Source organism: Onychomys torridus, chromosome 1, assembly GCF_903995425.1.
Source record: "Onychomys torridus chromosome 1, mOncTor1.1, whole genome shotgun sequence".
Classification (NCBI taxonomy): domain Eukaryota; kingdom Metazoa; phylum Chordata; class Mammalia; order Rodentia; family Cricetidae; genus Onychomys; species Onychomys torridus.
This window is the reverse complement of record NC_050443.1, coordinates 178,520,119-178,535,694: the sequence shown is the minus strand read 5'-3', so window position 1 is coordinate 178,535,694 and position 15,576 is coordinate 178,520,119. Positions and strand designations below refer to the sequence as shown.

Below are 15,576 nucleotides of genomic sequence, written 5' to 3'. Positions count from 1 at the left end.
TCAAAAAACCAAAAAAGAAAGAAAAGAAAGATCCTGACAATGTGAAGCATTGCTGTTCAGAGACTTCAGAGTTTGTGAAATAGCTCATGCTTGAGATTGCCCACCAATCATCTTGGTGAAGAGAAAATAAATAATAAATAGAAAATAATTCTGCTGTCAATTTTGTCAACATGGGAGAATTAGCTGAGTCGCATTCATAAACAACTCGATGAAGCGTTCAATACATGTTAGTACAGCCTTCCTCCCTCCTGAACTGTTTCTCCCTGGAGGAAACTAATGTAGGTCTAATAAGAGCAGAGGAGGTCAGGCAATGAGTGTAAGTTCTGGTCTTGATGCCCATGTGCCCTCAGGGAAGTCACTGGTTTTCTCTGAGCCTCCGCCTCCTTATCAGGAAAATGTGTTGGTATCTATTTGACAATGTTCTGGGTGTTGAAAGATATCTGCACAGAGAGTGATAGCACCATACTATACAGTGATTAGTGAAGGTTACCTCGTCACAGCAGGAAGTTAGCTCATAGGATGTACAAGTATACATTAGGACTAAAGAAATGCACAGGAGGTGTCTGGCACATGGTATGTTGCTGACACACACATTTAAAATTGAGCTATAGAATTCGATTACGGTATCTATTCCTTGCTTAGAGTGGTTATTTAGGTACTGAAGCTGGTGTGAAGTTGAGAATTGCATCATGGCAATGTCTGTTCCAGGAGCACCTGCTTCAGGGATTTCCTGGGGTCAGTGACTCACCACCATTCAAGCTGCACCAGGATCTGCATGGGCTGTGTACACATGTTTGTCATTAATGTTTGCAGATGTTCATTGAACAAAACAAGCTGAAGAGACAAAGCCACCTTCTGCTGCAGAGTGCCCTTCCCGATCAGCAGCTGTTGAAAGCTCTAGATGAAAACTCAAAACTCATCCAGCAGCTTGAAGAAGAGAGGATCCAGCATCAGCAAAAGGTAACTGACTTCATTCTGGAGGTGTTGACATACATACATTCAGACATACACACATGTACACACATACATACATGTAAATGGATGTATATGCATATATATACACAGCCACATCACATGCACACATACAGACACATGCATGCACACACACACCACACATACACACACACCACACATACATATGCACATGTACAGTCAATGCACAATCATACATTAAAATAGGAGGTGCTAGTGCGTCTTTCTAGAGTTCCATATTTTGCCTTGTTTACTGTCTTGAATATCTTTGAGAAAACAATAGCTACCAAGTGAATTTAATGTGCTGTTCAGCTAAAATTCATAGCACACTGTCATGGAGTCTTTAAAATGATTGTGAAGTTAACAAATAATGAGTTTGGAGAGCAAGGGAAAGGATAGAACTCAGAGTACGTTGGGTAGTTTGAAGTCTGTTTGGGAAGGAACGGTCTTCAGAGACGGACTACTTGTAGAAGAGTGTATGGGTCTTGCAGAGCTTCTTGGAGGACATCGGGAGAGAGGGAGGGGAAAAGGCTGTCATTAGTAATTGCTTTCTTAGTTACAGCTTCTGATTGTGCAGGCTTGTGTAGGTATCTACACAATAATAAATAAATAATAAAGGACTCCATAGCATTTTATTCAATTTGCAGGAGTAGAACTCTTCAGGTCAACACAGCCCAGGTCCCTCTATGTCAGGCAGAGAGGCCTGTCCTTGTGGTGGGCGAGAGAAGAGGGAGGATGTGGGAAAAGGACTTGCAGAGGCCACTTCAGAATGGTGACATCAATGTGTGGGTCCTCATGGCAGACCTTGTTCATGAGGAAAGGCTGTTAGCTGATACTGACTTTCACCTGTTAGCATCTCAGAGCAAAGGTGCCAATGCATAATCCTCTCCACTTCTACATCTAGCAGCGAGGTCAAGCTGGGTTTTAGTTTCCTCAGTGGGAAGTGTTGGCAGATGTACAGAAAGCCTCTGTTCTTCAAGGCCAAAGGTGAAGAATTTCTTTTTCGGCACCCTCATACAGGAATCGCTTTTTCAGAGAGAGAGAGAGAGAGAGAGAGAGAGAGAGAGTCTGTCTGTCTGTCTGTCTGTGGTCTCTCTCTCTCTCTCTCTCTCTCTCTCTCTCTCTCTCTCTCTCTCTCTGTGTGTGTGTGTGTGTGTGTGTGTGTGTGTGTGTGTGTGTGTGTGTGTGTGTGTTTAGCTTGTGTTAAAATTTAACTTTTGGTCCTGAGAAGACAAACTACACTTGCTAACTTGGTTAGCAGATACTAATGCTCACTGAATTGAATTGGACTCTAGGATTGTGTTGTTTTCTATGTTCCTGTTTGATAAAGGAGCAGAGGTCATTGTGGATGAAACTGGAGCAATTACTAGTTCTACAGGTTTTATCCTGTCCTAATCATTTATTCTGAGTACTCTCTACCATGTGTGGGGTAAAATACATCCTATGTGAACACAAATTCCCTCATAGATTCATTACCTTTTAAAACACAGATATTTTGCTTTTGCATTTAAATAATGTATGTTCCTTATAGTAAATACACATTTTGTTTGAAATGTAAAAAGAGTAAAAGAAAATTAAGATTACCTGAGAATTGAAGATGTATACTTTTGGGCAGCTCAAAACTTTACATAAATATATGGTTTTATGGCATATATATGGTTTGTTTAGATGGAGCTATGTGGTGCATGGCCTTCTTTAACCTTTCAGTTGGTAATATATCTTCTCACCTCTAAATATGTATTGAACTATGTGGCTTTTTATGTTGTTGTTGTTTTTAGTTTAGTTTTGCTTTGTTTTGTTTTTCGAGACAGGGTTTCACTGTGTAGCTCTGGCTGTCCTGAAACTCACTGTGTAGACCAGGCTGGCCTCAAACTCAGAGAACCACTGGCCTCTGCCTCCCAAGTGCTGGAATCAAAGGCATGCTTCACCAATACCAACTGAACTACATGGTTTTATATGGCTGTATAGTGTTTCCTTACAGTTTGTGAAAGAATAATACTGGTGGGTGTTATTCTTAGGTTTTCAAAAATGTCTTAGGGATGTGTTTTCACATTGTGAGGCTCACCATTGTTGGTTGGCTAGTTTTGGGTGCTAAGGATTGAATCCAGGGCCCTGCATGTACTAAGCAAGCATTTGAACCGAGTCACAAATACATAAAAGTACTACTATTGGGACTGGAGAGATTCCTCAATTAAGAACTGCTGCTCTTTCAAAGGACCCAGAGCACCCATATGGCTTCTCCCAACTGTCTGTCACTCCAGTTCTGGGGGAATCCTTTGCCCTCTTCTGGCCTCCAAGGAAACTGCACACATGTGGGACACATACCTATGCAGTCAAACACATACAAAATATCTTTTGAAAAAGTGCCATTACTGACCCTCCCCCATGGGTTCCAGCAGTCTTTTAAAAATGTCATAAAAATTTTTTGGAAAAGGATATAGAAATAATGTGTCTGTTTTCAAATAAATTTAGGTATTATTTCACCCTCCACCCCCTTTCCATCAACAAGGGGGAAGCATCAGCCCTATTCAAGCTTCGTAAACCTTACAGGTCAAAGAGTTAGAGGAGCAGCTGGAGAACGAAGCACTCCACAAGGAGATCCACAACCTGAAACAGCAGCTGGAGCTCCTGGAAGAGGACAAGAGAGAGCTGGAGCAGAGATACCAGAGCTCGGAGGAGAGGGCTAGGAATCTGAAGCATTCAGGTGAGAGCTGAGTCAGCTCCTGTGCCCACTCTCATGCTCACAACACAGTCTGTCCTGCAGCTGATTCTGACTGTTACAGGGCCAGGGGGAGGGGGTGGAACAAACGTGTGTGTGTGTGTGTGTGTGTGTGTGTGTGTGCGCCTATGGAAGCCAGAAGAGATGTCAGAATCCATGAACTGGAATTATAGACAGTTCTAAATCACCATGTTGGTGCTGGGAACTGAACCTGGGTCCTCCATAAGAGCAGCAAGTACTTTTAGTCCCTGAGCCATCTCTCCAGCCTGCAATCTTGTTTTCCTGTTTTTTGGTTGGTTGGTTTATTTTTTAGGATGAGATATCTCTCAATAGTGTCTGGGGCTCACCAGTAAACCCAGTTTACTGACCAGGGAGTCCCACAGACCCACCCGCCTGCACTGTCACAGCACCGGGATTACAAGCATAGACCACCACACCCAGCTCTTCATGGGTTCTGGGGAGTCTAGTGCAAGTCCAAATGCTTACTGGTACAGTGAGTGGATCCCTGACTGAGAGATCTCCCCAACCCACAGACTTGTTTTCTAATTTTTTTTTCATTTCTAACTATCACATATCGCAACTTTAACAAAAACCAAACAAACAAACAAAACAAATTTAATGTAGAGTCTCTGAGCTTCCTGCATAGAACCAAGGCCCAGTGGTACTATTAGCATAGAAGATCCAAACTGTCAACATCTCTGGACCTTCAGCAAGGACTTCTCACAAAGCACTTACTTTACTCTGTTCATTTTATAGGGCTTTTTCAGAAAGAATTAAATTCTCTTTTCTTTTCTTTTTTTCCTTTCTTTAAATAATACCCTCGTCTTTGGTATTTGTATCCCCTTCATCTTTAAGGTTTAATTATACATATGAAATATTACTTTCTATTCCACACCTAACAATGAAATAGGCAACAATATATATATTAAATGGGAAAACTTTTAAAACACCAGGGATTCTGGAATCAAGGGACTTATTCATTCAGCACTGGAAGGCCCACAAAAATGTAGGAGCTGGATTACTACACAGTTGTAAGTCTCTGAGAATGTGGGTAATTTATCATGGGTACATTTTTCTTTATCACAGCCTCAATATTCACTTCAGATATTTTCCATTAATTTATAACAGAATTTTGAAATCTGTGCAGAAGAATCATAGGGGCTTTCTTTCTGAAACATTCAATGCTTTTTAAGAATTTACATTGAAAAGTGATCACAATTTATTTTTTTAAAAAAGTCAATCAAAAATTCAGAAAATTTCAACTCTTTTTAGTAAATGTCAGAGTAGCCTATTGGCAAAGCCATCTTTATCGTAAACGGAAGGGGCAGACATTGCAGATATCTGAAATTATAGTTTGAACTGATTTATTTAGAATCTGCGATGTTGGCAGTTCTGTCATGGAGCCCAAAGAGAAACACAGAAGAAGGGCTGGAGTGATGGTTCAGGGGTTAAGAGTACTCGCTGCTCCCACATGCTGCCTCACAACTATCCAGCCCTCTTTTGACCTCTGCAGGCACTATATACATGTTGTAGACATGCATACATGAAAGCAAAATATTCACATCATCAAATAAAATAAGTAAATCTGAAAAAAGAAACACAGAAGAAAAGGATCGAGCATTTTTATTGGGTATGATGGCACATGAATGTCATCCCTCTCGGGAGGCTTAGGGTGGGTTAGGTTAGGGTCAGAGTTCTCTAAAGAAACAGGACTGATAAAATGAACATATATAAAGAATTTGTTATGCGATTTATTAATCTGGATTATAGGCTGTGGTCCAGATAATCTAACAATGACTATTTCTCTACAGAAAGGTCAAGAATCTTAGTTGTTTAGCCTACAAACCTGGAGGTCTCAGCAGTCCCAGTCTGGTGCTGGGGTCTAGGAGGATTCCTACAGAGCTTCTGGTCTTCATGCCATATTAGAAACTTAAGAACTGGGTTCTAACTGCAGTGAAGGAGTGCTCTAGCATCAGGAGAGCTGAACCTGCCAGTAACAGTAGGGCAAAGAGCAAACAACCAAGCCTTTTTCTTGGCCTCCTCCCATATCAAATAATCTTGATGTTGAACACACACACACACACACACACACACACACACACACACACACACACACACACACACCATGTATCTGTTGTGGAAGCTCTCCAGATCTCTTTGGTGTAGAGTCCTAGCCAGCACTGCCTATTTATAGATTGAGGGGTAAAACATGCCTAGTGATGAACAGAGCAAGTGATCCAAGTGCTTAGTCTTTGTAACCATAATATATATATATATTTCTTCCCTTTGGGGTGCCAGGGATCAAACCCAGGGCTTTGTGCTTGCTAGGGAAGAGCTCTAGAATGAGCTGTACCTCCTGCACTACAACACAAACTTAAATTGAGCTTCTTGGTGTCAAGAACTGCTATGTCCTAGCTCTGTGCATGGCTGTGCCCTAACTCTGTGCATGGCTGTGCCCTAACTCTGTGCATGGCTGTGCCCTAACTCTGTGCATGGCTGTGCCCTAACTCTGTGCATGGCTGTGCCCTAACTCTGTGCATGGCTGTGCCCTAACTCTGTGCATGACTGTGCCCTAACTCTGTGCATGGCTGTGCCCTAACTCTGTGCATGACTGTGCCCTAACTCTGTGCATGGCTGTTCCCTAGCTCTGTGCATGACTGTGCCCTAACTCTGTGCATGGCTGTGCCCTAACTCTGTGCATGGCTGTGCCCTAACTCTGTGCATGGCTGTGCCCTAACTCTGTGCATGGCTGTGCCCTAACTCTGTGCATGACTGTGCCCTAACTCTGTGCATGGCTGTGCCCTAACTCTGTGCATGACTGTGCCCTAACTCTGTGCATGGCTGTTCCCTAGCTCTGTGCATGACTGTGCCCTAACTCTGTGCATGGCTGTTCCCTAGCTCTGTGCATGGCTGTGCCCTAACTCTGTGCATGGCTGATCCCTAGCTCTGTTCATGACTGTGCCCTAGCACTGTGCATGGCTGTGCCCTAGCTCTGTGCATAGGTCCACTCACATTGCTGGTGTCTAATAAATGCCCATCTTATTGTGACTTGAATGAATGAATGACATTTCTTTAGAAGAGCAAGCAGTTTGTTAAGTTATGGGCATTTAGGAATGTGAATCTAGTTAAAAGTCTAGTATTTGCTGGTTTTGAAGGAAATGAAGCGTAGGAGAGAAGAATGCAATTATTAAAATGTGTTGCAAATGTCATCTTTAAAAGCAGCCCTCAGTCCACACGCTTTCAAAGTCAAGCATGAGGAATTTCTGGGTGTTTGAGGAGTGAACTACAGTTGTTAAAATAGTCCTCCAGCCTGTTCAATTCTTATTCCCCTTGTGTTAGCCACGTCCTTTTGTCTACATGGGGAAATAATGGCAGTGTACTTTAACAGAAGGCCCAGCTATGGTGTTAGTGATGGGCTAGCTGACAGAAAGTCTGCCGTTTCCTCTGGAAATGTCTAAGTGTGCCCCAATCTTTATCTATTTAGGCCGTGTTTTTCTGTTCTGTGAACAGTGTGTAGTGGTTTATCTCAGGACTCTCTGAACCCTTGTTCCCTGTACAGTGGACGAACTCCAGAAGCGAGTGAACCAGTCGGAGAACTCAGTGCCTCCTCCACCTCCTCCTCCCCCACCTCTCCCCCCTCCGCCACCCAATCCAATCCGGTAAGTACCATCAAAGCACTTCCTGCTACCTGCAACTTCCTTGTCTTTGACCCTGCTAGTCACACTAGTCTTTTTTTTTCCTTTATTTTCTGAGACAGAATCTCATGTATCCCAGGCTAGCCTTGAACTCACTCTGTAGCTGATGATGACCCTCAATCTGATCCTCTGCTGGGATTATAGACATGCCACGAGGCCCAGTTTCTGCAGTGTGGGCAATCAAGCCCAGGGCTTCAGGCATGCCTGGCAAGCACTCCACCAACTGTTACATCCTCAGAGGGACAGTAAAAAGCAGAAAAGAATACTTCCTAAAGACAATGTTTCCCACTTCTTGGTTTTAAATCATCTTTCCAGGAAATCTCCACAGCCCACATGTCCCCTTGTAGAACTTGGATTCTGTGGCAATGTTCCAAACTCAAAGAACTAGACATTTATCTTTGATCTCAGATACTTCTCATTTTAAAATTCCATCCCTACCACTAGGATTTCCTTCACCCATGAGACCAAGGCATTTTAAGAGTCTCCAAAGGGTATTACTCTTTTCCTCTCACTGATTTGAATTTGGAGGTTCTAGCTTACTCATTCCTTACAAGACCTAAGTTAAAACTTAAATTACTAATTGTTATAAAATAGTAATTAATCTAAAAGTACTAAATATTTTTTATCCCGATCCCTATAGTTAAGCCTTTTGTAATTCTGAGAGTAGAACCTTCCAGAAGAAAATCACTGTTTAAGGTCTTGGGGAAGGAATCCTACATGGAGGCAGAAACTCTTTTTCTGAAGCCTGGCTAGCTTGTTATCATTTCCTCTGTCCGACATACATTCTGGATAGATTTTGCCTTCTTTGTGAGTCTATCCACCGCCATCCAGAATTAGAGAAGTCAGGCTACTTATTTTGATGACTGCCTACCTCCTTATGATGTTAGCTGCCTTTGAATAATTTATTCTTGAACAAATGGCATTTAAACTTTTGCTGGATGTTTTAGCTTTCATTAACTCATGTGATTTGTTTAATCCTTTCACACAGAGAAGCCCTTTATTCCCTCTTTGCACCTTAGCTGATCCAGCTGAATAGAATGTGTAGCGTGTTCCTCCCACACGACTATGGAAATGGGACTTGGCTTTTGAAAAAGAGTCTCATTACTTTGCCTTGCCGAGTTGGGCATGACATAATCTACTTTAAGCCATTGAAGTAGTTGAGGTTAAATAATCTTTACAGGTGATGGAGTCCAAGAGCCAATGAAAGAATTTCAGGTATTTTAAACTCTCTCTCCTGGGTAGATAAGTCTGTAGGAGCTATTCCAAAGGTGACATTTAAAATGGGAAATGCGTCACTTTGATCTTTCTCTTAGGTCTAGAATTTTGAGCTGATAAGAAAGGTCACTTCTATGAGAAGGGAGAACTATTAAAAAGCAATTACAGTCTTGCTGTCGGCCTTTAATTTTTAGCCTTAGAAATGCTGAGAGCCCCTAGAATTTAAAGTATAATCTAAATAGATTTTTTTCCAAGGAACTCTTTACAGTTATACTGAGAAATGAATATAAGAATCAAGACTATATATGCCTCAACCACTGATTCTTTATAAGACTCTTAAAAGAAATTTCTCATTGAATAATAAGAATAACTTTTAAGATAGATTTAAACAGTATGGGATATAACTTTTCAGAAAAAAAAATTTGGTGAAAAATACTTTGACAAAGATATATTTGCATATGTGTTGAGCTTTCATGGGTGCTAAACCCACCAGTGGTTTCCAACTTTGTTCTTGAGCCATTATTTTTATACTAATATAGATCATGAATGGAAATGAACATGGAAGGGATGGGGAAGGACTTGGGCTCATGGCTTCCTCAGTGACTTTATGGCTTCTCTTCGTCTTCTCCCATTCCTTTATCCTAGAGGACATATATCCAATAGAGGAGGAGGTTGTGTTGTAATGAAGGGACAAAATAGGGTAGATCTTGAACAAGTATGTCTCATGGGGAGAGGGGTGGAGGAGAGGAATGGGTCCTCCAACATGACAGAGCCCATAGGATGTGTGTGTAGATAAAGCTGCATATAAACACTGTCATACATTACTTAACCATGGGGCTACTTTAATAAATGGGTTTTTTGACTATTTTGTTACATGAACACCATTGTGAGTACTTACACCAATAAAGATGGCTGTCAACTTAGTAGGCAGCATACTCTTCTGAGACCACTGTCATAGATGTGGTATGTCATTGACCAAGCGGTGACATGTGACTCTTTAGATTTGTTCTAGGGAACTGACTTGTGTGATTATAGAGGGATAATAGTCCCAAGATCTGTAGGACACATAGGCAAGCTGAGTCAACAGGACACCTGCTGAGTCCAAGACCTGAGAACCTGTGGTGGAGTGCTATTCTGAGGCTGGCAACCTTGAGACCCAGGCAGCCATAGTGTAGTGATTCAAGTTCAAAAGCAGTAAAAACCAATGTTCCAGTTAGAAGGCAGAGATTCTTTCCTATTGGTGACAGGAACTGCCAATCTTTGTTCAAGTCAGGCTTTCAGTGATTGGATGAGGCCAACATGTGGGAGGGCAACAGGCCTCTCTCAACCTACTAAGTTAATTAGTAGTAGGGTAGGGCTGTAGAAGTTTGGACTGTTGGTCCCAGATATCATGGTTGAGTCATCTCACCTATTGAGTGGCTCCCACCCTGTATATTTTCTCTATAGTGTAGATGTAACAGTCTTTTTGAAATAAGAAACACAGAGCCAATTGCAGAGTTAAAAGCCCAAGAGGTCAGAGCAATAGCTAAGAGCTAAAAACCGTTACTCTTCACTGCCACTGCTGTCCTTCCCCTTCCTGTGTGTCTGTCCTTTTATTGACTTTCTGTTCTGCCTTCTCATTGGTTATAAACCCAGCCACATGACCTCCTCATCACTGCCTGTCTGTACAGACCTCCAGGTCTTCTATAGTTGGTATTGAGATTAAAGGCATGTGTCTCCAAGCTGACTGTATCCTTGAACACACAGAGATCCGCCTAGCTCTGCCTCCCAAGCGCTGGGATTAAAGGCGTGCACCACCACTGCCCAGCTTCTGGTATGGCTTGCTACTAGCTCTGACCCCCAGGCAACTTTATTTATTAACATACAAATATATCACCATACTATAGTATAAGTGGTCAGCCTTTTTCATTAGGATTATTGGTTTCCCATTAATGACACTGAGACTTATTATTAATTATGAAAGCTCAGCTGATAGCTTAGGCTTGTTCCTAACTAGTTCTTATAACTTAAATGAACACATTTCTATTACTCTGTGTACTTCCACGTGGCTCATGGCTGTTACCTCTCCTCCTACTTATCTTGCTTGTTTTCTGTCTCTTCTTCCCGGCATCCTCTCTGCCCTGAAAATCCTGCCTAGCTATTGGCCATTCAGCTTTTAATTAAACCAATCCAAGTGACACATCTTCACAACATTTAAGTTCTAGCTTGATAGTTTGTCCTCTTTCAAGGTAATGGATACTCCTTGAGAACCACATCTCCAGCCCAGGCTTCAACTTTAAGCTAACATTTTTCTTATTCATGTAGGTGATGGAAAATAAAGAATGTGTATTCTTATTTCATACATGCAAATATATGTAAATAACCTGAGCAATATAAATCTCTTGTTTTGTCACCCCTGCGTACAATAACGCTCAGTGTATCCAGATATGAAGTTGTTAAAGAGTGTGGTATCAAGTGAGGAGAGGTCTCTGACTGCTGAGGACCTCCCAGCCCACCCTGGCATGCACTGGCAAGTAGACATTAAATCCTCTTGGAGTCCAATATGTGGCATGGAAAAATAAAAACCAAGTTTACAGCACTTTATTTCTTTAACATCAGAGATAAAAATGTGATTTTTTAAAAAAAAAATCAAAAGTCTGTACAAATTAGAATGTCTAACTTAAAAAATAATTTAATTCTAGCTGGGCAGTGGTGGTGCACACCTTTAATCCCAGCACTCAGGAGGCAGAGCCAGGCGGATCTCTGTGAATTTGAGGCCAGCCTGGTCTACAGAGCGAGATCCAGGAAAGGCACAAAGCTACACAGAGAAACCCTGTCTTGAAAAAAACCTTTAAAAAATAATTAATTCTACTTGGGGAATTTATAAGACAAGAGAAAGTAAAATAGGTGGACTCTAATGTTCAGTGTCAAGACTGTCAAAGAGGGAGGGGGCTGTGACACTTTTGACCTCTGCTCTGTGGGGAGATTGCCCAATGTGCCTGGTAATTTTAAGGACAGGCAATTCAAAAGAGAATTAATTAATTAATATAGCCAAATATAGAAGTAAAAAGTTAAACAAAATCTAAAAATGTACTAACTAAGAAACACTCAGCTGAGGCTCAGTGGCAGATGATCCCAGCATGTGTGAAGTCCCGGGTTAAATTCCCAGCACTGTAAACCAACAGCAGGTAGGGCTTCCTCTGTGTGGCCACCCACTGCTATTTCTACAATTTTCTCTGGGGTGTCAGCTGTTCAGTTCACCTTACGGCTGCTGTATTTGTCAGCACCTGTCACACAGGGCATTAATAATGAAGCTGAAAAATTAAAACATTCTTTATTTGGGAGAATAAACTTTTATTTTTTTAAGTGTGTGTGTGTGTGTGTGTGTGTGTGTGTGTGTGTGTGTGTGTGTGTGTAGGTCAGAGGAAAACTATTGGGAGTTGGTTCTTCCCTCCTGCCTTGGGCTCTGGTGTCAAACTTGTTTATAAAACAAGTACTTTCACCCACTGAGCCCTCTCACTGGCCCTTTGTAAACTTTTTATGAGGAAATGCTACCCTATATACAGAAATGTATAGACCTATATTAAGTTTTTAAGTGCTATGGAATGGGAATCCATATCGTAGCTATTCTGCAAACCAATAAGGCCCATTTTTAAAAACTTTCTACAACCAACTTTCCTATATCCTTTGTATCTTGTTCTTCTCTGTCCACGTTATTCTGGAAGGTTCTCTGTGTTGTGCTGGGTGGGTGAAACTGAGTACTATTCATCTTACGCATGTCTCAAGGTGTGCTTATTCAGTGTGGTGCTGGCAGAGGCTTGTGGTATCTGCAGGCTAGGGAAACTGTAGAGAGTCTGTGAAATTCCTTGTACTCATATCTGGTATACACACGCTTGCATTTCTATAAGATAGCTAGTAGAGTTGTCATTGGATCCTGGCATGGGCTCCATGAGATAATGCCAGACAGTTTCCCACAGTAGTACTGTTGATTTACCTGCCAGCTTCAGCTGGAGATTCTCAGCCCCAATATTCAATATTTTCAGACTTGAATTTTTTTGTGTGTGAATGTGGTAAGCAACCAATATGTGTCTTTAAAACAAAACCATCTTCCCCTAATAATTAAGAAAATCAAGCACTTTTTGTTTGTGTGCTGGAAACTTGGGGCATCATCTTTCATGGTTTTTCAAGTGTTTTTTTTTTTTTTCATTTTTAATTAGGCTGTATTCTGTGTTTGATTTCATTCATAGAATATCTATTTGCTAATTTGTCCTTTTACTCTTCATAATGAATTTTAATGGCACATAGGTTTGTTAAATTTTAACGTGGTCCAGTTGGTCATAATTTAGATTTTATGTGTACTTTTAAAAACCTAGGCTTGAGAGACAGTAGTGCAGATATGCTCTATCCCCAGGTACCTGGCCCACACTGTGCACAGCTGGATATTCTATACTCCTGTTTCATAGGCAGATGTTTACTGATGGCATCTATCCTGCTCTTCTGGGATTAAATGTAGGCCCACACTCAATAAGTGAGAACACCACCACTGAACCACAGTCCCTGTCTATACTGCTCTTTTATGCAAACACACTCCTGATTCTTTCATCCTTCCTTGTGTCTGAATGTCCTTCATAGGTAACCAGTACTTCTTGGATAACTAGTTCTATATTTTTTAAACATCTATTTCCTTTTATAAAGCTGTGTGCATTGATGGTGACCATCATTCCCGCCTTCCAGTGATCAGATAATTTTGTACAGGAAACTGAGGCATTTTCATTTTCTGTAAGCTGGTGAAGATGGTAATATTGACAAAAGCAGAAATCAGGCTGCTTAAATTCTAATCATGCGAGTATAGGAGAGTTGGGTTATCATTGACCATTTAGAACTATCCATTTTAGCCTGGCAGTGGTGGCATACACCTTTAATCCCAGCACTCGGAGACAGAGGCAGGTGGATTTCTGAGTGACTTTGAAGCCACCCTGGTTCCAGAACAGCAAGGTCTATACAAACAAACAAACAACTATTCATTTTATCTTTTTCTTCTTCCCGAAGATCTCTCATGTCTATGATCCGGAAACGATCCCACCCCAGTGGCAGTAGTGCTAAGAAAGAAAAGGCTGCTCAGCCAGAAACAGGTAAGCCTAATGTCTGTTCAGTTTCCTTTAAGTGGGTGATGGTGGACAGCTCATCAATAACTGAGCTATTTGACCCTGAACAGACTGTTGGAAGAGAAGTGTAAAGAACAACCACAAGAAGGAACTCAATAATGGGCATTGGCTTTCTATAGCTTACTGTCTAGGGGAGAGCAAGTGTGCACACACCACTGTCAATACAAGAGAGTGTTTTAAGAAATATGCTTTTGTTTGGGAACAGGTCATTTGGGGCATGATCGGGGAGTAATTCCAAAGGAAATTTGGAGAAAGACTTGTTTTTTATTCAAAAATTTTTTTCTCTGTTCATTTTACATACCAACCACAGATCCCCCTCTCATTCCCCCCCTCGGCCTAACCTCATCCCCTCCTCCAAAAGGGTAAGTTCTCCATGGGGGGACAGCTACGCCTAGTACATTCAGTTGAGGCAGGACCCAGCCCCTCCCCTCTGCCTCAAGTGTGAGCAAGGTGTCCGATTATAGATAATGGGATCTAGAAAGCTAGCTCATGCACCAGGGATGGATCCTGATCACACTGCCAGGGGCCCTTCAAACAGACCCAGCTACACAACTATCTCCGGTATGCAGAGAGTCTAGTCCTGTCCCATGCAGGCTCCACAGCTGTCAATCTAAAGTTCGTGAGTTCCTATGAGCTTGGTTCAGTTGTCTCTGTAGATTTCCCCATCATGGTCTTGACTCCCCCACCCCCTTGCCCATATAATCCCTGTTCCCTCTCTTGGACTGGATTCCCGATGCTCAGCCCGTTGCTTGGTTGTGAAACTCTGCATCTGCTTCCATCAGTTACTGGATGGAGGCTCTGTGATGACAGTTAGGGTAGTCACCGATCTGATTACCAGGGTAGGCTGGTTTAGTCACCTCACCATTATTGCTAGTAGTCTAATCTGGGGTTATCCTTGTGGATTCCTGGGAATTTCCCTAGTACCAGGTTTCCCCCTTACCCCTCTATCAAGATAATTAATTCATTGCTCTCCCACTCCATTCCTCCCCTAGCTCCACCATCCCATTCCCTCATGTTCTCATCCCCCATTCCCTCCCCTCTATTGCCCCTCCTCATTCCCAGTTTACTCATGGAGAAGAGAAAGGTAAAAAGTACATGGGTTCTAAGGCTTTGAACTCAGCTACTCATGGTTCTATAGTAAGTGTTCTTACCTACTCAGCCATCTCTACAGCCCCATAATCCCTTTTGTGAAGAGGCAATACTATAGTCAAGAAATTTCCTTAATTTTATAACCTGTAGGTCAGTTCTAAACTTATTCAAACATAATGTGCCCTTTTGGTAGTTTTTAGCATCACAATGGTATGTGGTAGCTTAGTTTTCAATGCTTTCTTTAAAAATACAGCAAAATAGGGATGTAAAAAGAAATTTCATTTCTTTTGGTAATAACTGGATATTTGATTGAGTGACAAGGTGATGATTTCAACTGTGGGTCTCTCTCTCTTTCTCTCTCTTTGGGTCTCTCTCTCTTTCTCTCTTTCCTGGGATCTAACTTATTTTCCAAGTGGGTCTTAAAATTTAAGCCCCAATTAATTACATGTAGCTTTCTGATCCAAGACTGACCTTGAAGCACTAACTCAAAGAACCTTTGATTTTTTTCAGTAACATTAGACCTGTTGTCTTCATTAGCCCCTTTTCTCTAATCTCCAGCATCCTGCATATTTCCATTGTCCCCTGATTACATGCTTTTGTGAGACAATTACCAACTGTGTGATTGCAGAAAGAATTACAAAACATACCATGAGGGCTCCGTAGGTGATTCGTGCCGGTTTATTAGAACTGCTTAATAGTTCAGAAGTTCATATAGATTGCTTTTTGCTATTTCAAAAACAGG

General features: G+C 41.6%; 1 protein-coding gene across 5 annotated transcripts in view; it reads left to right on the top strand.

Annotated features, from left to right (window-relative positions):
• Positions 1 to 15,576, top strand: part of Shtn1 (shootin 1) — a 100,778-nt gene that overhangs the window by 50,096 nt on the left and 35,106 nt on the right. For all 5 annotated transcript variants that reach the window (XR_004943668.1, XR_004943669.1, XM_036173907.1 and 2 more), the window contains exons 9-12: positions 814 to 960; positions 3,523 to 3,676; positions 7,251 to 7,350; positions 13,630 to 13,712. Coding sequence is in view for 3 of the 5 variants with exons in the window: in XM_036173907.1 (XP_036029800.1) it covers positions 814 to 960; positions 3,523 to 3,676; positions 7,251 to 7,350; positions 13,630 to 13,712 (484 nt within the window). In the remaining 2 variants the exon portion in view is untranslated. The remainder of the gene's footprint in view (positions 1 to 813; positions 961 to 3,522; positions 3,677 to 7,250; positions 7,351 to 13,629; positions 13,713 to 15,576) is intronic.